We start from the raw sequence: 27,518 nt of genomic DNA, 5'->3' as shown, positions 1-27,518 counted from the left end.
CTTGATAAACTCTTAATAATTTAAAGGTTGACCTTGGCTTTTCTTGGACTTTTTTTAAACATGGAAAGTTAGATCTCTTGGAATTTCATGTTTGTTTTCCAATTTACATTCTTCATTTATTTTTCTTGTCTATAGCACTTGAAAGACCTCCAGTACAAAATCACAAGGAAGTGATGAAAGTATTCTTATTTTTCATTTTTTCTAAAGAATGCTAAAGCTTACTTTTTATATACAATACTATATTAGTTATATTAGTTAAAGGTGTACAATAAAGGGATTCAACATTTTCATACTTATAAAATGATCACTAATTCTAATAATTACCTGTAACAGTGCAAACTTATCACAGTATTATTGTCTGTATTCCCCTATACCAACTATGCTTAAAAAAAGTTTACTTTTGAGTATGGTACATGGTAGATTTTCTTTTTCACGTGGAGAAAGTTTTTTTCTATTCCTAGTTTGCTAAGAGTTTTTATTGTGAATGAGTGTTGAAATTTAATGATTTTCCAAAACCATTGAGATGATTATGTTTTTCATCTTTAATCTATGAATGTGGTTAACCACATTTAAGAAACTGTCCTGATACTTAAACTTCGGTGCTTCTCTGCTATAAATTCTTATTCTTGACGTATTTGTTTTTTTTTTTTAACAAATGTAAATTTTGTGTGCTGCACTCTAGGTTAGGATATTTGCAACTAGGGTAATAAGAGATTGATATATTACATACATAACCATACTTGAGTTTATGTTATCCTTATAAAAGAATACAGGAAGTTTCTCTTCTAGAACAGCTTGTATGTAAGAACAGTTCTTATCCTTTCAAAATTGAAAATAATCATGTAAAACCATCTTGATGTGATATGTATGTTTTACATTTTTTTCTATATTTTATTTTTTTAGTAGCTTTTAGGCTATATGTTTTCTATTAAAATTATGTAAACTTGTTTATTTTTTTCTCTTGTGGTTTTTAAATGTTCAATATATTTGTAAATATATTGTTTGTCCCAGTCAATCTTGTCATGGTTTATCTTTAAAAGATAGTTTTTATCCTCTCTAGTTTTTAGTGTTTTCTTTATATTAAGATTTTTTATTGCCCCAGCTGGTTTGGCTCAGTGGATAGAGCATCGGCCTGCAGGCTGAAGGGCCCTGGGTTCCATTCTGGTCAAGGGTACATGCCCAGGTTGTGGGCTCTGTCCCCAGTAGAGGGCGTGCAGGAGGCAGCCAGTCAGTGATTCTCTCTCATCATTGATGTTTCTATCTCTCTCTGCCTCTCCCTTCCTCTCTGAAATCAATAAAAATATATATATTAAAAAAAGACTTTTATTAATATTTGTTTTTCTCTTTTCTATTTCTTCCTTGTATTTTGCTTTGTTTAAGCTGTTGATTGATAACATCTTGAACTGATCAGTTATCATTTATGTTTTAATCTTTTTCTTTCTTTCTATTATATATCTTAAATTAATCTTTGAATTTCCTTTAGGTACACAAGTGTATGATATGTGATGTATTCATTATTTTTCAGTTATAAATATTTTATCATTCCAATTACAGTTTTTTTCTTTGACCCATCAATTATTTAAAAATGTGGTTTCTGGTCTCCAAAAGCATTTTTATAATTTTTAAAAGTCTTTTGTTTTATTTCTAACTGTCTTGAAATTAGAATGTGGACTAATTGCATTTTTGAAGCTTCCTCTGTCATCTAATACATGGCTAATTTTTGTAAATCTTTCTTATATACTTGAAATTACTGTGTATTCTTAGTTGTATCCCACCTCATGGTAGCTTAATCCCTCTTGTATATTATATTCTGTGTGTTTGTGGGGTGAGCTTATCTTCAGAAGGGATCATTTTTTTTGTGCTTAGTGGGGGTATAGTCCTGTGCACCTTGGGTTATAGAGGTGTTTTTATAGACAAGTTTTGCCCTTTGCTTCTGTTGGGTCTCCTGGATTCCATAGGTGCTTAACAATTTATTTGATTAAGTCCTTGCCTTCAGATGTCTGCACTGTGCTGATATTATATCTCTGTGAGAAGTAAAGACTTGATTTTTTTTATTTCTCATAGGATTTTCCCCCCTCATTTACATCCACAACAGACATCAAACTCCTTTGCCACTTCTTTAGGTCCAACATGTTAGATGAAATTTTACTAGTCCCCTTTTCAAAAAAAAAGGCCAGCCCTTATTAAAGAGTAGGAGCCTTATGCTTCCAGCCAGGCTTGTATGAATCCAGGACTATTAATATCCTAGATACAAGCCTATGGCACCTGCAAACAAATTGGTCACCCTTTAGGCTAACACCAGGTTCTAATTTCATCAGTATTTCTATGAGTTTGTACCAATATATATGGTTCAGGCTTCCATACAGCTGGAGCCAAAAGCTGGTCTAATTTTAAAAGATGAATAAACAAGCTTAGTGATCACCCAAGATCACCCAATTGGAAAGTGTCAGAGCTGGGATTAAAACCTTCATGTGGTCTGCATCTTGCTGGTACTCTTTCTACTTTGTATTTAGCTTTTATATGCTATTTTTTATAGTCAATTTCACATGTCAATCTGTCTGGGCCACATGGTGCCAAGATCGTTGGTGATATATCATTCTGCATGTGTCTGGAAGAGTGTTTGTGAATGAAATTTGAACCAGTAGACTGAGCAAATCAGATTGCCCTTTCTAATGTGGATGGGCCTTACCCAAGCAATTGAAGGCCTGAATAGAAGGAAAATACTGTGTAAGGAGGAAGGAACTTTACCTGCCTGTCTCCTTAAGCTGGGACATCAGTCTTCTCCTGCCCTCCGACTAGAACTTACAGCATTGGCTCTCCTGGTTCTCAGCCCGTTAGTGAGGCTGGAACTACACTGTGTCCTCTTTAGTCTCTAGCTTGCCAACTGCAGATTTTGGGACTTTCCAGCCTCTACAGTTATGTGAGAAAGATATATATACATACACACACACACACTAGAGGCCCAGCGCATGATATCGCATGGCTCCTCCCACTCGCGGGCCTCCAGCAATCAGAGCCTGTGGGCCTCAGGGGAGGGCCTGAGAGGTGCTCCATGCACCTCATGGTGACCTGTCGTTTGGTCATTTTGGTTGTGACGCCTCTTGGCCTTTTTTAGAGGCCCGATGCATGAAATTTGTGCAAGAGTAGTCCTTCTTTCCCCTGGCTGCTGGCACCAGCTTACCTCTGGCACCTGGGACCTGGGCTTCCCTTATAGCCCTGGCTTTGTCTGGAAGGACATCCAGTCTAATTAGCATATTACTAATATATATATATATATATATATATATATATATATATATATATATTCTCTTATTGGTTCTGTTGCTCTGGAGAACCCTGATGAATACAGCACTGCACTAATTTTAAGTTTGTTTGTTTATTATTGAAGCATTATTACCTAATAGTATATTAGACACTAAGGGGACAGACTAGAGAAGAATGAATTAAGACTGCAGATTACTTAAAGATGTTAGAAGAGTTGCAGCTACACAAACCCATTTAGAAAATGTAAGTAAGAGAAATAATAGAAGCTAAACTCTGCATGATGTTTAAGATTATGGATCAAACAGGGATATTATTATATCCAGGGCAACATTTCTAATTCAGTGGTGCCTGGCTTGTTCAGGTGGTTCAATGCCTGAAAATTGAGGTGCTTTTTTGTGGCACCCCATGAAATTTTAATGCACTTATTTTCATCATGAATCAGGAATCATTTTTCCAATGGAAAATGTGACTAGATTATGTAAGCCATATAACAGTCACAGCTGTGAGTATGCATATTTGCAACAAAACTAGCTGAAGAAGGAAGAATGATTAGCACGTTCTTTGTTAATATTCATTTGCTTTATTACCTGCTTTTGCTTGTCAGCATGTATAATAACAGATACTTGAAGCATACAAACTTTATGGGGAAAATTGAATTTTTAGAAAAATTTCCATTAATTTTTCAGATTTTCAGAGCATCACTGGGGCCTGCTATTCTAATGTATGCATATCCCCACTGAATATCTGACATACGAATGCATGACTTTTGGGGGGGAATATGGCTTTTTTTCTGGGAAAAGTTTACTTAGCTAAGTGAGTGTTTTAGTCTGTTTCTTTTCAGTTGTCATGATATATTTGGATATACTAGTATTTACCCTAGATTTGGTGCTAAGGAGACTTGAAACTGTCTTATAGAAATTATCTCTGTATATTGGCTTGGGTTTATTGCAAGATAAAAAAAAACCACTTTGGGTACTGACTTGAGGATCATTTGCAGCACAAGATGGGAAGATGAGGGGATGAAGTGAACAGCTAGAAATTCAGAAATAATACCTGCAAATCACAAGATCTGTTCATTATCTTTCTCCACCTTGGTTACACATCCCGTGCCCTGCATTTTAGTATCCATGGCAATGGGATTGTTTTTTTTGTCTCCCTAATCAGAACATTTGTAAAATGAAATGTTGATTCACATTTGCTTGTAAGAATTCTTTGGAGTGATGGAGAACTATTGGGGGCTGGGAAGAAAAAAGCAAGAACAACCATGCTGGTTTTATGTTTTCTCTGCATGTGCAGAAATTTAATTATCCAGTCACCTCAGTTCTCAGCAGAGTAAATTACAGTCTTGGCCATTAATTTGTATGTAAATGCCACCATTGTAGGAAAACAACACAACACTTGGGTCCCATCAAGAAATTCCTTTGTAGGAGGCATACAAATTAGAGAGCAGAGCTTCAAAGCAACAGGAAGGTTGACAGTTTAGTACTTGCTCCTGTCCAGGTCAGCCTTGTTGCAGTGATGAAACAGCTTAGAGTGATTGTCAAAGACCACCAGAAAGCATTTGCACTCAAGAGTTCAAATAGTGAGAAATGAGGGCCCAGTGAGTGCAAATACAGGTCTGTTCAGAATATCCCTACAATCAGCCAATCACCCTACCCTTCAATGTTTTCACAATGCTTCTTCTCATATCTTGGATGAATTTGGCCTGATGGGGAAGAGAAATAAATCTTAAAGAGACTAAAGAAGCCCTGGATACAGGGCATATCCCTTAGTCAGGGGTGGGGAACGTCCGGTCTCTGGGCCATATAAGGCCCACAAAAGCATTTGGTCTGGCCCTGCCAAGGCATTAGGGGTGAGTTAATTAGATGTTTGACCAAATATAGCAGGCTAATTTTTAAGTTGATAATTTTATATGGCCTGTGAATGATGTTATAAATATCCAAATGGCCCTTGGCAGAAAAAAGGGCCCACCCCTGCCTTAAGTGGTTAATAGCTAGTAATACAAATTCCTGTCCAGAGATGCAAGGAAAATTTGGGGCTGATCTAGGCAAACACTTTCCTCTTCGTGGTAAATAAGGTGAGCTGAGTATGGCATCAGGCGAGTTGTGGCAGCATTGTCTGTATTCAGGGTCTTCTAGGTTTGACGTTAGTTAGTAGCTGTTGGCTGTTGGCAATAGGGTCCAATAACTAGATACATACAGAGGTTAGACAAGAGCTAAATGAGGGTAGCATTTCAAGCCTTACCTAGATACTCAGACTACAAATCAGAAAACCAGAAGAACTTCCCAGGTATGCACAGTGGGGATCAGAAAGATGCTCCATTTAGTGGGCACTCTGGCCCTCAGATATCTTTTCTAGGGCTAGAGCAGGGGACAAGTTCTAGACCTCATTGGCTTGGAGCCTTCTCAACTGCACAGAAATGGCTCAAGACTGGGAACATTTCAGTCAATAGGGGAGGCCCTCATGCCTTGCAGTGGGGAGATATAAGGCTACTATGGGATATAGCTTTACTTCAACTGCTTTAAAAAAACTTTATTGAGGTACAATTGAAATACAATAAAATGCATGTGTGTAATTTGATGAGTTTGACGTATTATTATACATGTGAAGCCACCACCACAATTAAGAAAACAAACATTTATATCACTCCAAAAGTTTCCTCATGCCCCATGGTCATTCATTCTTCTTTCTCAGTAGCTTCCCCTCCCACCAAGAAAACTACTGGTCTGTTATTTATAATAACAATCTAATATTTAAAATTTTCTAGAATATTGTATAAATGGAATCATATAATGGGTACTATTTTTTTTACCAGTGTAGTCTTTTTTGACTTTTTTTTTTTTCACCACTCGGCTAGTGCATTTGAGATTTATCCATATTGCTGCAGATATAAATAGTTGATTTCTCTTGATTGCTGACTAATATTCCAGTGTATTGATATATCACAATTTGTTTATCCACTCACCTTTTAGGTTACTGTTGATGTACTTTTGGGTTACTTCCAGATTTTGGCTACTACAAATATAAGCTTCTATGAACATTTGTGTAAAAGTCTTTGTGTGGACATGTGCTTTCTTTTTTTTTTTTTCCTTTGGGAAAATATCTAGCAATGGAGTGGCTAAGTTACATGGTCAAATATATGCTTGAATTTTTTTTTAAATATATTTTATTGATTTTTTACAGAGAGGAAGGAAGAGAGAGATAGAGAGTTAGAAACAACAATGGGAGAGAAACATCGATCAGCCGCCTCCTGCACATCTCCCACTGGGGATGTGCCCGCAACCGAGGTACATGCCCTTGACCGGAATCGAACCTGGGACCTTTCAGTCCGCAGGCCGACGCTCTATCCACTGAGCCAAACCGGTTTCGGCTGCTTGAATTTTTAAGAAACTACTAAAATTGTTTTACCATTTTACATTTCCACCAGGAGTGTACAAGAATTGTTGATGCTTTACTTCCTTGCCCTTAATATGGTCACTTAAAAAGCCATTTGCACATATTAGTTTGTAAAGTGTAGGTTTGAAAATTTTTATTGGATTGTTTGTGTTGAGTTATATTATTATTGAATTGTAAAGGTCTTTTTCTTTCTGGGTACAAGTCCTTCATCTGACATATGTGTATAAATATTTTCTCTTAACCTGTGGCTTGGCTTTTCATTTTTTAATGATTTTCAAAGAGCAAAAGTTTTAAATGTTGATGAAGTCTAATTTATCAGTGTTGCCTTTATGGTTCATGCTTTTGCATATTTTAAGATTGCAAAAATTTCTCCTGTGTTTTTCCCCTAGGAGTTTTATAGTTTAAAGTTTTACAATCAGAACTACAAACACATGCTGTGGTTTTCACCCCCAGGACTAGTTTGTAAACTATCAGTTGGAACCCTTGTGCACTGTTGTTGGAAATGCAAATTGATGCAACCATTTTGGAAAACAGTATGGAGTTTGCTCAAAAAATTAAAAATGGAACTGCCTTAAGACCCAGCAATTCCTTTTCTGGGAGTATATCCAAAGAAACCCAAAACACTAATTTGAAAGAAGATATGCACCCCTTTGTTTATTTCAGGATTATTTACAATAGCCAAGATGTAGAAGCAACCTAAGTGCCTATCTATCAATGAGTAGATAAAAAAGTGGTGGTACATATATACAATGCAATATTACTCAGCCATAAAAAAAAAATGAAATCTCATTATTTGAGACAGTATGGATGGACCTAGAGGATACTGTGCTAAGCTATCTTTCTTTATCTCTGGTTAAATTCCTGACTTGGAGTCTACTTTGATGTTAACCCCTAGAGTGCTGGGGAGCGCGGAGCGCGATCGTGCTCCTCCTGTCTTTCACCAAAAGTGCCGGGAGCGCTATCAAAGCTTCGAAATGGCGTCCAGTTCTAAGTCTGCTTTTATTAGTGATGATGATATTGTTAAATATGTCAATGTAGTAAAGGTTTCCTTAAGTTTTTGAATATGTAACTTCATTTACTTGCGATTCATAGTTTTTTTCCTAAACTGCTATAAAATCAGCAAAAATGCCTTGGCAATTTTAGCATAGTTCCTAGGATATTGGTTGGCACTCAAAGTTAATATAACTGCACCAGCTTCCTTATTTGCAGTTTGCATAACATATCTTTTTAAATTCTTTACTTTTAACCTGTTGTGTATTTATATGTAAAGTGTGTTTCTTATAGTCATCCTATAGTTGGGTCATGCATTTTTATTGCCTGACAATGTCTGCTTTCAAATAGGATATTTATTTTATTTGCATTTAATGTATGAATATTATTGTGTTTAGGTATGTCATTTTGATGTTTGTTTTCTATTTGTTGCATCTGACTTTTATCATCTGTTACTTTTGTTGTTTTTAGCATGCAATTTTAATTTGTTGTTGTTAATCCTCATCCAAAAATATTTTTCCATTCATTTTTAGAGAGATTGGGAGAGGGAGAGTCAGAGAGAAACATTGATGTGAGAGAGACACATTGATTGGTTGCCTCCTGCATGCACCCCAACCAGGGCTGGGGAACCTGCAACCAAGATATGTGCCCTTGACTGGAATCAAACCTGGGACCCTTCAGTCCATGGGCCAGTGCTCTATCTACTGAGCCAAACTGGCTAGGGCAATTTTCATTTTTCTATTAAGGTTTTACTTATACCTTTTAGTATTTTCTTTATTCAGTGGTTGCTATAAGAATACATGCACATCTTTAGTTTATCACAGTCCATTTCAAGTTTAATATTTTATCACTTTGCAACATTTACTCTTTGCATTATAGCACTTTACAATGATTTTTATTTTGCAGCAGTATAAATCATTACTTCTCTCTCTTGTGTTACTGTTATATTACATTTTATTTCACCACATTTTATCAACTCCCACAATGCAATAGTATATACTTTCTTCACTTATCTTTAGAAAAAGTTAAAGGAGAAAACATCAATTTTTTTTTTTGCATTTACCATATGCAAAATTGCTCTTTATTCTTCCCTGGGATTGGAAATTTACATTTTTACCAGTCTCTTTCACATGAAGAAATTCCTGTAATATTTTTTTTTAAGTGTAGGTCTAATGAATTTTCTATTCATTGACATAAAAATGTGTTGATTTTACATTCCCTTTTCAAGGATAGTGTCTCTGGATATAGAATTTAATATTATTATTTTTTATTTCAGCACTTACATGTAATTTCTGACTTTCATTTTTCTGAGAGAAATCAGTTTTCATTTGTATTATTGTTCTCCATTTTTTAATTTTTTTTCTCTTCCTACTTTCAAACATTTTACTGCATCTTTAATTTTCAGCTAGTTGACTATGATGTGCTTAGCTGTTGAACTTTCTAACTGTTGCCACAAATTTTGAATCTGTATATGAATTGTTTTTTTCCACCAAATTTGGGAGATGCTCAGCCATTATTTTTAAAATATTTTTTTGTTTTGTTTTTCCAATTACACATATTTTAGACAACTTGATATGCCATCAGTGTTCACTAAGGCTTTGTTTATTTTTTCCAAATTTATGTTCTTCAATTGATTTCTTTCTATTGAGATCTCTCGAAGTTTATTGCCATCTCTAATCTGCTATAAAACCAGTCCAAGAATTTTTTTTTTATTTCAGAGATTTTATTTTTAAGTATAGATATCTACTTAGTTCTATTTTATTGTTTCTATTTTCTGTTGAGATTATCCTTCTGTATATTTCTTATTATCACTTTTCCATTTAATTCTTTGAGCATATTTATAGTAGATGATTTAAAGATTTTTGTCTTCTTTATTCAACATCTGAGTCATCTTTGGGCTAGTTTCAATTGACTGCTTCTTTTCTTGCTGATTCACATTTTTCTTGTTTCCTTACGTTTTTCTTGTTTCTTTGTATGTCTAGTAATTTTTGATTTACAGTGGACATTAAGGATGAAATGTTATAGAGGCTTTATATTCTTTCATCTTCCTGTACAGAATGTTACTTTTTGTTTTAGCCCCAAATTTAATTACTGCTGGGTTCCTTTGAAATTGTGAAGTATTGATTTGATACTTTGTTACTATGGGCTCAATTCACTTTTACTTTTAGTCTCACTTCTAAGATTACTATTCTAGAGTTTTAATGGAAAACCTGGAGTGTTAACCAAGCCCCTCTAACTTGGCCAGCTCCAAGTTCCTAACTTGGTCTCCCTCGAGGAAGGATACAGCCAAACTGTCTGCTCAAACGTTTAGCCCTGTAGCTGTTACTTTTCTGGGTTCCTTAGATTCTCCCCCATGCATTCATAGTTCAGGTTTGAGCCAAGTGTTTGAGATAAGTTTGTATGAATGTTTGGGGTTCCCATCTCTTTGGTTCCCTCCTTTCTGGGGTTTCTCTGTCTATTTCCAGCTGTTCTAGCTGCCCTGAATTTTGCACACACAATTCAATAGGCTTCAGATTTCTGCCTGAGTCCTAGGTGCCCTGTCTCATTGACTTAAGAGTACTTTCAGCAGAAAAGCAATGTGACTATGTATCTCACTCAGTGAAGTTTCTTTCTTTCAGAAATTGGGTTTCCTCCAATGTCTACCTGCCCTTGCTCATTCTCTGTGTCTTAAAATAGTTGGTTTACATTTTTTTGTCTGAATTTATTATTATTAGTAGTAGTAGGTTAATTCAAATCACTTGCTCTGCTGTTATTAGAACTGGACTCCTCAAGACTGTGACTTATGTATGTCACTAATTTTTATAAAAGATTTTCTATTTGACTCACTCATAGTTAACCATTACATGTGCCATCTCTTTGTGTATATTTGAAGTAGAGTTATCAGAACCTTTCATACAAGGTGTAGGGTGACAAAACAGGTGTGCACAGGAGAACCAGATGATAATTCTTCCTCTGTCACTAGCTAGCTATTTGACTAAAATAAGTCTCTTAAGTAGCCAGTCTCACCTTAGGTTCTGTTCTATAGCATGAGGGAATTGGATTGCATCAAATATTTTCAGTGTCAGGATTCCTATTTTTTCTATTTCCCAATAGAATCTTACAATAAACCATATTATGTGAAATAGCCCTTATTGGGTAGATGGTTCATAGCTCAGCCTGCTCAGCACAGCCATCCCTATCTCAACTTATACCGTGGCATTGAAGCTTCTTTGAGGAACCCTAGACTTCCATAGAGCATAGTTTGAAAAAAAATCAAGGCTGGCTGATTTATAAATATATTTGCCTATTTTGCCTGAATCCAAGAATGGCTGAATTGTGGTGGCCATTTTCTTAGGATCTGAAATGTGCAGTTGTTACCTTTGACTTTTCTTCTGTTTTTTTTTTTTTTTCCACTTTAATCAGCATCTTATTATTTTTATCCTTATGCAACCACCATGGGCAGACATTTGCTGTGGGTATTTGCCAGCTATTCTATATAAGGGTTTTCCTTTCCTATAATTGTAGCTAAAAGTAGCGCCCAGGACTGCACCACCAAGCACAACCCACCCTCACCTATCTCTACTTCCCATCTATAGGATATGAGTAGTTCTTTCCTCCATCTAGTTGCTCCTATGTGGGTGGGAAGAAATTAATAATCTTGGAGCTGTACTGATCATTTAGAAATTCTTTCTTCATCTGTAAAATAGCAGCAGACAGGCATAAGATAATCTCCTTGCCTTTCCAGTTGGTGGTTTTGTTGTCTTAAAGGAAACAACAAAATGAGCAGGTGTTGGGCACTGCCCACATCCATAGGGCATTGCCAACTCTTGCAGAGCGACAGCATTGCCAGCTCTTACAGAGCGCTCCACCTCCAGACTTGGGGAAAAGAGTGGTGAGGTAAGGAAGGCCATGCAACCCACATATCAACTTAATCTTCTCCTTTCCGATCCTTGTTTCTTCTATCCTTCTCCCACAACAACTCTTATGGTGAGTCTTTAAGTTATACATTGCAAGAACAGGCACATTCTTTCCTTTGCATGTAACTACAAGGCATTATAAAAGGGTTTCTACACAGGGCACTGCCATGAGGGGACATAATTGTAATAGTTAACATATCATAAGCTGGGCATGTGCTAAGTGCCTTTATATGGTTTATCGCATTTGGTCCTGGCATGGTATAGCTGTGGGCAGACCACTTGCTTAGGTCTTAAAATAGCAAATAGAAGATTCAAACTCAGTCAGCTTGACTCCAGATTCCACATCCTTAACCACTCTTGTTTTAACTGATGTTACACTTGATAGGGACCTACCTTCCTCTCTTAAATGTGCAAGATGGAGATATCATTTCCTCTGCCCCTATCTATTTAAAATAGGAATAAATTATTAAAGTTAGAGGGAGGGACAATATGACTTCATTGAAGTGGGACTGGATATCTGTGGGTCTATACATAGCTCTCTCTTCATGTCAAAGTCATGATCTTCCTGCCAGTGCAAGAAGCCCACAGTAGCACCTTAGCAGTGTGTGAACAAAGGGAGGAGGCTAAGTGGCTGTGCATTAGAGAGAGTTCAGAAGAGTCTGAGGTGTAGGTGGTAGCTAAGATCTCTCTGCATTCTGTGATTGAGGAAAGGAACAAGGGTAACTTCAAGATATATCTACAGCCAGGGTAATTGTGCGACTTTTTTCTGTTATTTTAGCAAGCTAATTAGATGAAGGGGTGAAGATTTTAATACAAATCCCTACTGCACTGTTCCCGGGTTACTTAGCTTGAAAGGGGTTTGAACTTGGTATTTGATATGCCATTACATATCAGGTAAGTGCCACAACTTAGGTGAGACTTTGTGATTATCAAAGATTTCAGTTGAGTGAAATCCAGATTCATTATTTAGTTGTTGACATGGATTCATTGCAAGGTGAGTAGTTGGGGTTTTTCTTTTTCTTGTTTATTTTTATATTTATTTCTAATGCAATTTTTCTTTCATCACCATTTATCCCCTCTATGCCCACTTCCACCTCCACCACCACCCCAGCCTCCACAATCACTGGAATAATTCATAAAGACAAGTAAAGATTTTAGTGTGAAAAAATAGCCCATTGGCGAGAGAGCTTGGAAGATAATGTAGCAAACTCGTGGATGTGGGACACTGGAGACCCATGTTTGGTCCTGGCATGGTATGGCTGTGGGCAGACCACTTTGCCTTTTTGGGCTTTGGTGTCTCTTTGTGAAAATGAGAATAGATAGATGCTTATGAAAATTCTTTCCAGTCCAACCTATGTGATTTTGTCTTAGTGACAAAACAAGTTATATTGATTTTGACCAGGATTTAAGATGTTGTTTCCTTGAGACAGCAGAGGGTTAGAAGGAGATTATGTGGTAATTTATAACATTGTCTTTGGAGCAAGACAACCTGGGTTTGAATATCGATCCCACTATTTATTAACTGCTATTATTGTGGCAAATTGCTAACCTCACTTTCCTCATCCATACAATGGGGATAATAAAGTATCTATTTCATTAAGGGTTATTGTGAGGAGTAAATAGACTAACATATGCAAAGTTCCAGAACAATGACTGGCACATGATAAGTGCTGTATATCGGGTTGATTTTATCATTGTAATAGTGCCACCATGGACATACTTTGCAGCTCAGTGGTTTCCAGGAGGGATGGGTGGTTTTGCTATTTAGGCAGAGAATTCCCTGAGACCCTTGGGGAGTAAGGCTAAGGATAGCATGGCGGATGTGTTTATATCCCATAAGGAGCAATAGCCAGTTATACTGCAGTTTCTCTAAAAGCATTCACTCCCACATGGACTAACCATTCTTCTCACTGCTCTTTTCTTCTCACAAAGGAGGCAACCTCCTGGCAGATTTCAGGGTAGGAGTGTCAGAGTTCTCTCAACTTCCCCTGAAAAGTAAGCTAGATATGGCTCTAGTGTCCTGATGCAATGATGTCTGGTGATATGCACAGTGGCTAAGAATATAGGTTCTGTGTTTAAGCCTCAGCTTTGCTACTTAACTAACTGTGTTGCCTTGGGCAAGTTACTGAACTTCTCTGTGCCTCTGTTTCCCATCTCTACAACAGGAATAAGAATAATCTCTACTTCCTGGTCTTGCTATGATGATTAAATGAGATAATACACGCACCGTTCCAAGAAAGGTGTCTGGCATATAGTATGTGTTTAGTAACTGGGAAATGTTACAATTACTATCATGATTATTGTATCAGTGAGGCGAATCTTGCTCTGTGGGTGATCAGTGACTTACTGGAAAAAAAACAATAACAACACCACCAAAGACCACATACTGATAAATTAATGAATATTAATTACTGATTTTATATGTGGGGAAATATCCATGAGCTAACTCACTTAATTTGAAATTGATGACGTATGACCAGTTAAATTTTAAAAATGCCTGCCTAGCAATACAAGTAGAATGGAATCTCAGAGATGAAAATAGCTCTAAACAGATGTCTAATCCATCCACCCCTCCTGTGCATATATCCCTCTGTCTCCCTCCCAGGTGTGTAGCTGGTTTTATATGCTAAAGGTGAAGTTTAATTTTGCCTCACTATGTCTCTGGATGTCTCCCCTATGTGATGGTTCACCCCATTCCAGAGTGCAGTGCCCAGCATGTTGAGACATGAGCAGGCAGCTCATTGTGATGGTTTTTTGTTGGAATGCATTGGATTATGAATGGAAAATCTAGTCTCTTCTGACACTTAGCTTCTCAGGTCCTCCCATGGCACCGGTCACAGCTGATAGAATTGAGTGAACTGACAGCAATGTGCTCCCATGTTCTTGGATTAGCTGCTACCCTCCCCCCCTCAAAAAAAGAGAGAAACATAAAATTTTAATGCCTGTGGGCAGGAAGTTGGGAGTCAGAGAATTTAGATCAGGGGTCCTCAAACTTTTTAAACAGGGGGCCAGTTCACTGTCCCTCAGACCGTTGGAGGGCCGGACTATAGTTTTTTAAAAAAAGTATGAGCAAATTCCTATACACACTGCACATATCTTATTTTGAAGTAAAAAAACAAAACAGGAACAATACAATATTTGTATTTGCATGTGGCTTGCGGGCCATAGTTTGAGGACCCCTGATTTAGATCAAGAAAAGACCTGGGAAATGATCCAGATCTTAGGAATGACCCACAGATGAAGAAGCAGGGCCAGAGAGGTTAAGGGACTTGGTGACAGGGATTCAGCTAGTTGTGTGAGTATGCAGAATAAGGATTACTTCCACCAGCTCTCTCTGGTTCTCCAGCATGGGGATTAGAAATGTGGCCTCGAGAGGCAAGCTGCCTTAATTCAAGTCTTGATTCTATTATTTATTGGCAGTGTTATCTCAGCCAGCTGTAGACTTCTCCCTGCCTCAATTTTCTTACTTGGAAAATAGGAATAATAATAGAGATTTTGTGTGGGTTAAATGAGATAATATGTATAAGGCACTTAGGACAGTTGCTGGCACATAAAACATATTCAGAAAGTGCTTGTTATTATTACTAGTCTCCCAAAGAACCTCAAACATATCAACTCTTACATGAGCCAGAGAATTAGTGTTTTGACCAGACTGGTGTTTTAAAGTATTTTCTCTCACTTAAAATATGGCTTTTTAATGTCTGCTTAGCTTCTGATTCAGAAGTGATCTTAGGAGCCATCTGTGAATTAGCAACCACATTCTTCCCCAGAATCATTGTGACTTTTGGATGGAAGGAGGAAATTTTCAAAAAATAATTTCTCATTATTTTTCATTTCCAAGTCACATTCAGAAAATATTTACAGAGTAGTCTGCCATGTGCCTGGCACAGAGATCAGGCCTGGAGGGATGCAGAGCTGGGCAGTCTGATGTACTCTTACCCTCATGTGTGCACACATTAGGTGGAATGGTTGGCAATTACACAGGTAATTCTGCCACGCTGTGGAGCGAGCACTGCCAGGGCAGGGCATAGAGAGACTTTACAGAACGTGGAAGGAGACTTGAACATGATTTAAGGGGTCAGGAAGGGCTTTCTGGAAGAACTGATGTCAATGCTGAGACCGGAATGTGAGCTAGATTCTTGACTAGTCTGGATGGGGGCTGAGGAGTGTTCCAGGCATAGGGAACTGTGTGTATGTGGTGGGGAGAGTGCTTCAGGATTGGGATAAAACACTGGGTGTTCACCAATTTATTCAACACTTAACAAGTGTCTATTAAGCACTCACTATGAAACAAGTATTGTTTTACATAATGGGTACACATGGGTTAACAAAACAGGTGATGTTTTTATTTTTATGGAAGTTATGGAAGAGAAGAGAAAAAGATGGAAAGTGCTATGAACTGCTTAAGGCAGGCTGTGGAAAGTGATTAGGGTAGAGTGACAGTGGAGCCAGGGTAGGGAGGGTTCCAGGCAGAAGAACAACAAAGGCAAAGAACTCTAAGGCGGGGATGATTTGGACATGATGGAGAAACTGAGAGAGGACCTGTATGCTGGGATGTGGGGAATGTGGGGGAAGCAGTATAAGTAATTCAAAGGGTATTTGGGTTGGGTTGTTGGTGTTGAGAAAGGCATCAGAACATTTCTAGTAGAAACAAGATCACACACACACACACACACACACACACACACACACACTATGGATGTCTCTTTCCAAAACCAGGAAGCTTTTGGCAAATCACAGTTGGCTCTGGGTTTTAATAGCTGAGATGAAGCACAGAGCTTTTCTGTCACAGTGACGAGGTCTGCATGAGGCACGTGCACGGATAATGGCCCTCTTCCCAGTTATGAGAACGTGTCAGCACCATAACAAATCAGCAGGGCTGCCGGCTCAGCAAGAGGGCTCATTGTGTAGATTAGGGCTGTCCCCATGGTTTCTCCTGGGTTCTTGCCATGCACTTCTAATTACCCCCCATGAGCTGTCTCTTCCTGTTTATTCATTTGAAATCAAATGTGTGTTCCAACCATGCTTTAAATGCTTTCTCTCCAATTTGGGACTGCTTGGTCCAGACCAATTGCCCATGCTCTTCTGTTTCTCTATGATGGTCTATCTCTGTATTCTTTTTAAAAATTTTTTTTCTTTATTGATTAAGGTATTACATAGGTGTCCTTTTCCCCCCATTGCCCTTCCCCCCCCGTCCCCACTCATGCCCTCACCCCCCTGGTGTCTGTGCCCATTGGTTAGACTTATGCCTCTGTATTCTTGCGGGCCCTGCAGGAGACTCATGGCTCTTGTTTGCTCCCAGTGAACAGCTTTGGAAATGATGAAGAGCTGTGCACATCTTCTGACACTGACGAGGAGGTGATGAAGCAATTTGAGATTTCTGTGTCCCGGTCCCAGAGCTTCCGGTCAAGAGTGTCTGAGAAAGGCAAGCAGACAAGATCGGAGCAGAAACCAAAAGTCTGCCATTTGCTTTCTACTGGGGAAGAGGACAGATCCCGGGTGTCTGCCTGTGAAGGTATTCTTTGCATCCAACCCTTCCTCTATCTAGACCAGGGATGGCCAACAGGAAGAACATCTCTGATTCATGTAACTCTGCACTTGCTTCTGTGAGTCACTAGAGGGAGAGTAAGTGGGGCAGGAGCCAGGGGCTGGGACAGGGAAAGGGCTGCTCCACACTTCTCAGTGGAATGAAGGCGGGGGTGGGTGGGGGTGGGGATGGGGGTGGGATGGGGGGCTGCAGGGAGCTGGAGATGGAAGGCAGAAGTGCCGAAGCCTGGACCCTGATCTGTGGGACCCCTTCCTTCCTGTAGTTACTGCTTTGTGCGTGTTGAGCACTAATGACCAGAATGGTATTTATCAAGCTTTATAACATCTTGTTTCCCTCTGATAAGTTCAAAAACTTTATATACCTGCCCGCTGACATTGAAACCCTGTGCCTTTGCTCCCATCTGCAATGTTGAGTCTATTTTCCACATGATTATATAACCTCAGATGAGTTTTGAAGCCTTTCTTTTAATAGTTTGTATTAGTAAGACAATAGGTATGCTTTATTTTCCAAATAAAAACATGCATCATAATAATATTGAATAACCTTTCTCAAACCACACGTGCCCTGCACTCTCTCCCTCATTCCCCATAGTTTCTGCCCCCCCCCCCCCACACACATACACACACTTCACAGGAAACTAGCTGGGCAAGTGCAAGGTCTTATGCCTTCCTAGCATCTTTCTACTAAGTTTACCTTCCGTAGGAGGGAGGGGAGGACACTCGGGGGCAGGGTAAGCACAGCCTGTGACGGAGGGAAGGGCTTGTGAAGTGTCCTCCACTTACACAAAATAACCTGGAAAATGGGCAGGGCAATACACCTTGGTGCTCTCCCAGCGAAGGTCAGGCATCCGTCTCTCCTAGGCCGAGACCCCGGTGTAGGCACAGGACGCCGGGAAGGGGAAGAGGCTGTGGAGGGTATTTGGTACAAAGCAAGGGAACATGTCATACCGTGCACCTCAGTGACCTGGTCTGAACGACCTGGCTTCTCTAATCTGTTCTGTCTTTCCTTTTGGCCTCTGGCCAGTCAAACCAAGGGGGGGGGGCATAGTTATAGCTCGTCCGTGGTTTTTCAACACATAGCGGTAGTAGAAGGAAAGAGAAAAGGGCAAGACCAAAATTGAGAGGAGATGGAGAGGAAATTTCTGACTTGGCATGTGGACGAGGCAGGCAGAAAAAGAACAGAGGAAAAAGAAAAGGGGAACTAACAAAAAGAACCCTATTTTTTTTTTCAGCGGGAATATCATAATTTGCTATCCATTATGTAATTTTACTTCTTGGTATGGGCAACATAACATATTTTCTTGCTATACTTTTTAGCCCAAGGTGAGCCAAGAAACAAATGCCTTATGTAACCAAAGCACAATGCTGACCGCCCCTCATGTCCTTATAGCCCCTCCTGCTTTACTGTCTGTCTCTCACGTTACATCAGAGCATTCCTCCCTCTCCACTGAGAGGGCACATGTTAGCTAATGAAAGTCAATAGCAGTTTATTCCCTAGGAGTAGCTTGTTTAATTCTAAAGCTAATGGCCCCATTTCCCAGAAGTCTAAGGGTCTAGCTTCTGATTTATTCCATTGGCTGATGTTCTGAGAGTTCTGACAACCACTCGAACCTCTCCCCTTCTTGAAATTAGCAACAACTTTTGTCATCACTGGTGATTCTAAAATTTTTGACAGGTGGTGATAGAAAAGGTAAATTTTTCTCTACTGGAGAGAGGAAAAAGTCCACTATGGTGAATGAATTACCTGTAGATTTTGAAGAAAAACAGGGGGATTTTCATAGGAATAAATAACTGCATGCTAAATTTAATTGTATGATTTTTTATGTGTTATTTATTTTTGTTCATCTTTAGATCAGTGAATTTGTTTCAGTAATAAAGAATAATGATGAGATTAAGTTTGTACCCCAAGAAGATTTTTTTGGTTTGTTATTTATTTAGGTGTTTTTTTTTCACTCTACCTTAAACATGAGTATCTACAGTCAAATTTAATTTCAGACAATTCTTACTTTAAAAACACATTCAAAATGTTGGACAGATGAAATTAAAGGTCCAAATTCAAGTAAAATCTGAACCTCGAATGAGTTACTGGTAGGTTGTCTCATGTTTCAGCTCAAGTGAGATCCTTCATTAGATTGAGTGTGAGGTTATTTTAGAACCAAGACAATGAGGTCTTCTTATTCTAGCCAAGTTCTCTCTTGCCACATGTATCTGACTTAGTGTTATTTTGCATTAATTGTCACTGCATTCCTGCTCATGTCAAAGAGGGCTTGGGCTAAGTGATCTGGATCAGAGGCTATGCATCAGATCTTTAGGCATGAAAGGCAGGCCGACTGGACAGTAGAATCATACAGTTCTGAAATGCATAGGAATGGCTGTTGAGAAAGCTAGGCTTAAACTCTCAGGTATGAGCAGTGTAAGCAGTCCACAGGTGAAATTTCATCTCCAGGGATCTCTCAGTTCCCCTTTAAGGCCTTTCAATGGACTGATTATGTAAGATCATCTCCTTTACTTAAAGTCAATTGTTTAAGGGTTTTAATCCCACCTATAAAGTACCTGTATAGCAACAGGTACTACATTAGTGTTTTAATTGAATATGTTAGCCACAGCGAAACCTAACAATAACTATCATAGATGGCAAGCAAAAGTATTTGTATATGGGTGGTGGTGGGAGAGAGGAGTTTGGGCGTGTAAAAGAAAGTGATTGGTTACATTCCATCAAATTGGGATATGGACTAAATAAATTCCAGAATTTCTCTGCTGAAATTTATGGGATTGATGTGACATAATTATGCCCTATAATTTATACAAAGCCAGGATACATTTCTCTGACAACAGGCAATTACTTTTCTGTATGTGTTTAAGGTGACATGATCTTCTTTAATTTAAAGTCTGGGAAGACTGCTTTATATAACGGTGAATCACCTTTCCCTTTCTTGCTCCTTGCAACTTGACTTCCACCCCAGCTTTGCTTGCCTAATTCATCCTTGAATGTCTGTCAAAGAAAATGGTTTGTTACATTAATATAGGTCTTATGTTTTTCAGTTATGAAAAGCTTTTCAAGGCTTGATGTAGCTTTCAAAAATTCTCTTATTGCTGATCTAGGTATTATCACTGTAGGAGTTGAAGTCATGAGACAATTTTATGGGAGTAATTTCTTGGCAAAGTTAGATTTTTGTGCTGAAACCCTGCTGGTTGCTACACATGTTGATGGATGACCCACTGTTTAATAGGACATTTTAGTGTTCATGCATGTGAGGAATGGATGTGCTAATTAGAGCTTTGGAAGAAAATTCTGCTTTATGTTGTAGGGTTTTGCATATGCAATAGACTTTGTTTTGTTTGTCATTTTCTGTGGCCTTTTAAAAAGTGTATTTGCCAAATAACTGCAAGTGCGAGTGTAAAAATGTTCTGATGTCCTATGAACGTGTCCCCGGGGGGTGGGGGGCTGAACTGAATTTTTAAGAATAGGAAGGCAGATAGTGGAACTTCTCAATGGCTTTCCAGGGTTTTGAAAAATCCCAAATAAGGGGTCTGAGGTTGTGCACTGAGGACCAAGTCTGCCTGAAAGTGTTTTCATGTGGTTTGCAAAGATGATACTATATTTTTAAGTTTGCCTGTTTAATATAAGTGGGTCTAGTAAACCACTGCCACCAGCACTCCATATTGCTGCACACTTGGCTGCTTCAAGTATTTGGTACCTGCCCAGCCTTTGAAGTTATTTGAGGGTTTAGTGAAGTCCACTGGTAGGAGCAGTAGATGCATGTGGCTTAGTGCTTTCAAGGAGTGGATGTTCTAGCTGAAACTTTGACTTACAGTGGAAAAAAATTTATGTCATACAGTGTATACATAGAGCTGGATTTATAGATACCTTGTCATCTACTCACTTATTCTGTCTATATCTCTCATCCTGGGATGGGGGCTATTTGGGTAGCCTGAAGGCCAAAGAGATAAGACATCCTTGGCTACCTTTTGGATGTAGGAGGCAAGTCTGGGTGAAGGCAACAGCTTAGGAAGAAACTGTCAGTTTTTCCTTCCAATATGAGGGTAACCTAGACATTGAAGGAGAGGCAGAGGATGAACAGAGTAAGAAGAACTGAGAGAGGGGGAGAGGGAGGGAGGGAGGAGAGAGAGAGAGAGAGAGAGAGAGAGAGAGAGAGAGAGAGAGAGAGAGAGAGAGAGAGAGAAGAAGAAGAAGAAGAAGAAGAAGAAGAAGAAGAAGAAGAAGAAGAAGAAGAAGAAGGAGGAGGAGGAGGAGGAGGAGGAGGAGGAGGAGAAGAAGAAGAAGAAGAAGAAGAAGAAGAAGAAGAAGAAGAAGAAGAAGAAGAAAAAGAAAAAAGAGAAGAGAAGAGAAGAGAAGGGAAGAGGAGGAAGAAAAGGAGGTCTGAGAAAAATACAGAGTTTGAAGGACTCAAAAAAGATTGAGTTTTTGAGGCTTCAGATGGACAGGAGAAACGGACAAGAGTGAGGGCTTGAGAACCTCTGTGAACAGAAATACCCAACTAGCATTTTCAGGAGCCAGTGAGGCCGCAGGTGACAGAGAGTTGGGAGGTAGTAGAAAGTGAGGTTTGCTGGGTTGGATGAGGCCAGTGTGGGCCAGACAAGTAAGCAAGGCTAATATTTATGGAAGGCTTTGTGGCTACCAGGCAGGTATTATTTGATGTGTCTCTCTGATGACTTATATCATCATTTTATAGATAAGGAAACAAAGGTTCAGGCAGCTCAAATTATTCAAGTTCTTAAATCCAGAATATCTGAATCCAAGTCCAGTGTTCTTTGCATGGATCAAGTAGAGAACTTTCTGCTTGAGAAAACCACTGAAGCCTTTTGAGCAGAAGGTAATATGTTGAACATGGAAGAGAAAAAAAAGAATGATAGAGTCAGGAGACCATGTGGTCTCCATAGTAGATTGCTGTTCTTGCGTCCTAGATCCATCCCCAAAGTCTTGGGGTCATTGGCTCCAACAAAATGCTAATGTGTTTAATTTATTCTCCTAATAGAAATACACATCTTTTATACTCACATTATTAGAAAGTATTTAACCTTTACCCCACATAATGAACCAATGGTCTTTTTGATTATATGGACCAAGTTTATCCACTGTATGAGTGAAATTATGTTTCTGCAGGTGTTACTTTATGGGTTTTGTTTTTGGGGTTTTGATTGATGTAGTTGCTATTGCTCAGTTTCTCTAGATAAAATGTATAAACTAATAATATATTTGAAATAGTTTCCTTATTGCAAATTTAGATTTGGATGGAGCAAGGCAACTGCATTATTCTGAGAATTTGTCTTATGGTGAAGATGAGCCCACCTCTGCCCGTGCACAGTCCCTGTGTGAGGTGGGGGATACCAGGCACCATGGTGCATCTCCCCAGGAGACCAGTGTGGTCCGCAGGCTCAGTCGCCAGTCCACAGAGGGCAGCGTGGAGATGGAAGCCGCTTTCAATAACCGGGGACTTGAAGACTCCTATGCCACTGATAGTTCCTCCGTGTGGAGTCCAGAGGCAAGTGACTTGTTTTCCGTTTTTTTCTTGCTTCAGTGTTTTGTGCTCTGTCTAGTTCTTGCTCTCCTCCCCTCCCCAACCTTCAAGAAAAGATTTCTCCAAAAAGAAAGCGTTGCCTTAAATGAAGACCTAAAGAGCCTTTATTTAAATAAACTTTTGTTCTGATGACCAAGATCTGACACCTATGTGGACCAATAAAAGAATCATAAATTTCTATCAAAATGGAAAAAAAAGAAAGAAGAATGGTGGCATAATGGGCCCAGAAACAACTAGGCTTCTTTTTTACATAAAGGAGATTTTAGTTCTTTAGAGAGACTTTTTTTTATGGTTTCAATTAATTGGAATCTATTTTTATTTACTCCAAATCTTGAGTAATGATTATTTGAATATGATAATTATTTAAAAATTAAAATAAAATACTGTGGCCCTCCAAATGAAATTATACAGGATATTATGATGACAATCTTACAGTATATTTGTTGGCTTTTCATTGAATTGAAGATCTAAGAAATGGCATTAGTCTGGCCATTGACTTTGCTTTCTGAAGTAAATCTACAATAAAAGATGCTTCTAAATTTATTTTTCAATTAAAACTTACTCCAGAATATACCTAGCTAACCAAAGGTTGGACTGGAGGTGATGGTGCTAGAAACTACCATTTATTGAGCAATTACTATGTGCCAAGCACTGTGATAGGATTTTGCAAATATTGTTTTATCTTACAAGCATTCACGGTTATTCCTTATTAGCTAGATCCCTCCTAAAATGATTCTGTAACATTAAGAGATATTCAATTGTGTCTAATACCTTCACTGAAATTAATTTTGATGAAATAAGTCATATATAAATATATAAAACTTATTTGTCATTTGTGGGGATAGAGGAAGGAGAAGGGTGAATGGGTTTTGTTAGCATCAGTCTGACTGAGAAAATAAACAGGGTAAATCTCTTATTAGGGCCTGGACTGTCATAAACACCAAATGCTCACCAAGGAGAAGGAAAAAAATTACAGGAAATCATGTTCCAAATCCTGACACACTGAGGCGTGCAGAGAGAGTGTAAGGAGATGTGCACATGTGTGTACATGCCCCTGTGTTGGTTTTTCTGCTAAGGACAGTAGATGGTAACTCAGATATGTATGTGCAGCTTGTTAAAAGCAGCCCTTCATATTAGAGACACCCAAAGCTATTAACCTTATACGTTTTATTAAACAGTTGTGCTTTCTTGTCAGTTTACTGCCAAGAGTCATACAAAATCTCACACAGTAACATTCTATTTGGCTCCCTCACCACAAAAACAAAACAGCACTGTTTACCTACCTAGTGATACTCCGTCCCCTTGATCACTATGCCATTAACCCAGAATTGCTTCTCCAGGTAATCGCCCATTTGCCTGCCTCATGGAGCTTTAACAGAAGACTTGGTGTTGAGGGCACGAAGTGTTCTCAGACTCCCAAAATACCCAGACATCTCTGTGTGCTCCATTCAACCTCCTATATCTATTTTGAGACAAAAACTGTAATTTGTGCTCTTACAGTAGAACCTCAAATGCAGCTCGGAGACAGTTCCTGTAACTGCCTGCTTGGCAGGCTTAGCTCGCCTTTTAAGAATTGATTTATTTGCCTCTTAGCTGTATTAAGAGCCCTGTCTTCCCCCCTGTATCTGGCATCAGGAACATATCGTGGGTCTGTTTACTCTGGGCCACACAGATGACATCAATACTATTTTACTAAGACAAAAGAGGCTTTCAATTTGATAGAAAAATCTTTAAACCTACATGGTTTTTTGACAATGTGGCACAAGTATTCCCATCTTAAAGAAAAACCCAGGCTATTAGAGCTAAAGGAATCCAATTTTATTTGGACTCAGAAGGAAACAGGTCATGTAATGTGACTCCCTGTTAGTCTGATGGATTTCCATGCGCTGTGCTTCTTGGCCGGGAAGACTTTTCCCTGCACACCCAAGGCTTGGTGGGGAGGACGATAGGAAGGTGGCTGGTGATGCTGAGCACACAGGGAGGGAGGTGTCTCACTTTTCATCTGTTCCCACTGATTAACTGGTTGGCCTTGAGAAGTTAATTAAAATCTGCCAAATGGGGATAAAAATGAAGAGATTTTTACCTTGCAGGAAGGTCAAATGGATTAGAGATATTAACCGTACCCACTGGAGGAGCGGCTTTAGTTGCCTGGTGATAGGTAATATGTGTTGAAATGATTAATTGCTCTGAAAGTACCTGCCTTCACAAATCTTCATTTCAGACCATCGAAGGAAGGGGCTACGTTTTCATGGGCTGCAGTTTGAATGTCCCCATCCACAGCCTGGTCTCTGCCTGGAGTTGTCTTCCTCAGTTATTTCAGGCCCCTCTCCTCTCCCAGGACTTTACCACAAACCCGCAGGTGCAGTGAGCATTTATCTGAATAGACAGCCTGAGGGATAAGTGGAGAGAGAGTCATTAACTAGGATATTTTTACCTTGGCATTGAAGTTGATGACAGAACTGGGAACTGTTAACTAATATTAAGAGCAGGGCCTAAAAGGATGTGAAATTCCAAGTAGTGCATGTTTTCAACTCTCTTCTTCAATCTTATTCCCTCTGCATCTCACACAGTTACTATACACAGAAATTGCTATGGCGAAAGGTTTTCGGGAGAAGAAGGGAGACATCATGGTTCATCATAATGTTTGGGATTTTAAGCATTAATATGGGTAAATCCTGGATAGTCCTGGCTGGGCTTATGATGTTGGGGGCATGGAATGAATTACTTAGCCTTTCTAAGCCTTGGTTTCCTATAAAAAGGAAGGTATTAAAATACATACCTCATTAGGTTAAAGTGAATATTTTAAAGGATAATATTTCTTAGCTGCATTTCCCGAAAAGGACAGGACATGCAACCCCAAGGAAGAGTGAGGGACATGGGAGTGAGGCAGGGAAGAACGGAGTGTCATTATGAGTATAATGAAGTTGGCACCATTAAGTGTGACTCATGGCTTGATCCTGTGGGACTGTACTCTGTGAAGCTGTACAAACTAATCTCAGGACCTCTTTCCAAGGGGAGAAAAGTTTAGTGTATGAGGCATGAAGTCTCCCCACACTCTGGACTTTCTATATATGACTGCCAAGCAGGATTCTGGGACTTTCCACATCTTGACATCAGCAGAGAGCCTGTGGTGGGAGCTAAGAGCTATGTGGCATGGCAGGAGGTAAGGCTTTATTGAGTTTCTCCAGGCTGAAGCCACTTAGAGCCCAGACAGGCTGGGCCTGTAGGGGAAGATGGAATAAAAGGTGAGGCCAAGAAAGTCTGAAGTGCATAAAAGCAGGCTTTTGTAGTCTATAAAGGGTTTAGTATGGTACCTGGCATAAGGGAGGACTTAGTATATGTTATATATTATTACTTATTTTTAAACTATATTTTTATTGATTTCAGAGAGGAAGGGCGAGGGAGAGAGAGATAGTAACAATGATAGAATCATTGATTGGCTGCCTCCTGCACTCCCCCTACTGGAGATCAACCCCACAATGTAGGCATGTGCCCCGACCCGGAATTGAACCATGACCTCCTGGTTCATAGCTCAGTGCTCAACCAGTGAGCCATGTTGGCTGGCTATTATTACTTATGTTCTGACAAGCAGTATAGAGATGATCACGAGTAGACTAAAATAGATGGGAATTTTAACAGAAGTCTGTGACTTGAGTTTTGAGTTGGCCTCACTCCTTGGAGACTTGCTGCTAATATTATATCTACACTAGTCAGTTGTATTCAAAAGTCTCTATAGCAACCACTTTTATGACTTGAAACCAAGAACCTCTGAATAGAAACACTCACACATGAATGCATGCATGCTCAGAGGAAAAGATAGAAGAAGCTACCCTTATTTTGCAAGAAGCCTAAATTTTCCTGGTAGACTAATGTGAATCTTAAGAGAGAGGACATTTAATAAATGTCTTCTATAAGTCAAGTCCTTTAGTTTTCACAACAACCCTATAAAGTAGGTATCCCCTTCATGTTAATATTTAGAAAAATAGGAAGTGGAAAAGATTAAATAACTTGCCCAATGTCACTGAGGTAGCAGGAGGCAGACGTGGGATTCCTAAGGCTGTCTCATTCCAGAGAACTATGCACTTTTACTTGAACTCTGTTGGAAAGTTATGTTGCTGCATGTGCATTATTCTGGTGATTATATATATATATATATATATTTAAATAAAGAGGTTTTTGAATTAGCAAAGTCTGGTGTTCCATTACATAAATAAGGACTGATTCTGATTTACAATAAGAAATCAGACCAAAGTTTAGTTATGGGCAAGAGTCATGCCTTTGGAGGGAAAATCAAATTAGGTTGACATGATTTATAGTCTTTTGGAGGGTGACTCATTACAGTAAATGGAGCTCAGCTCAGTTTTCTCGGTGAGGTCATCAGATCTGACTGGCTACAGGTGAATTGCTGTCTAAAGGTGATATTTCATAATGAGGGGAGCCTGTTTGAAAATAGGTAGCACCAGTCTATTCATGGGAATAGATATTTATGGAGTCTGTTCTGAGCCAGGTATTTTTTCACATCTGTTAAAACCTCACAACAGCACTCTATCAAGTAGGCATCTTAATGCTCTTTTTTTTTTTTTTTTCTAATGAGAGTACAGAAAGGATGGTCTATTTGGCCAGGATCAGAAAGCTAGTCAGTGGTAGATTGATGATTTCTGCTTGACACTCGTGTACACTTTCAGCCTAGGTGTTCTGTCTCCAAGTCCAATGTTGCTGCTCACTAAATGGCTGCTGGGGATGCCACCCTAGACCTTCACTACTCAAAATGTGCTTCGAGGACAACTGTGATGTCCTCCTCAGCTTCTGAAAAATGTAGAATCTCAGTCCCCACCCCAGTCCTACTGAGTAAGAATCTCCTGATGATTCAAGTCCACACAGGCAT

The 27,518-nt window shown here is 39.0% G+C and overlaps 1 protein-coding gene across 1 annotated transcript in view; it reads left to right on the top strand.

The window, feature by feature from the left end:
• SYT16 (synaptotagmin 16) overlaps positions 1 to 27,518 on the top strand; it is a gene marked incomplete at its 5' end in the record, with an annotated part of 92,858 nt that overhangs the window by 30,575 nt on the left and 34,765 nt on the right. Inside the window, 2 exons of the mRNA XM_081090340.1 lie at positions 16,849 to 17,061; positions 22,341 to 22,597. Coding sequence (XP_080946466.1) covers positions 16,849 to 17,061; positions 22,341 to 22,597 — 470 coding nt within the window. The remainder of the gene's footprint in view (positions 1 to 16,848; positions 17,062 to 22,340; positions 22,598 to 27,518) is intronic.

This window comes from Myotis nattereri, assembly GCF_964212035.1.
Source record: "Myotis nattereri genome assembly, chromosome: 1".
NCBI classification, from domain to species: domain Eukaryota; kingdom Metazoa; phylum Chordata; class Mammalia; order Chiroptera; family Vespertilionidae; genus Myotis; species Myotis nattereri.
Note: the sequence above shows the minus strand (reverse complement) of the source record. Positions and strands in the feature narration are given on the sequence as shown.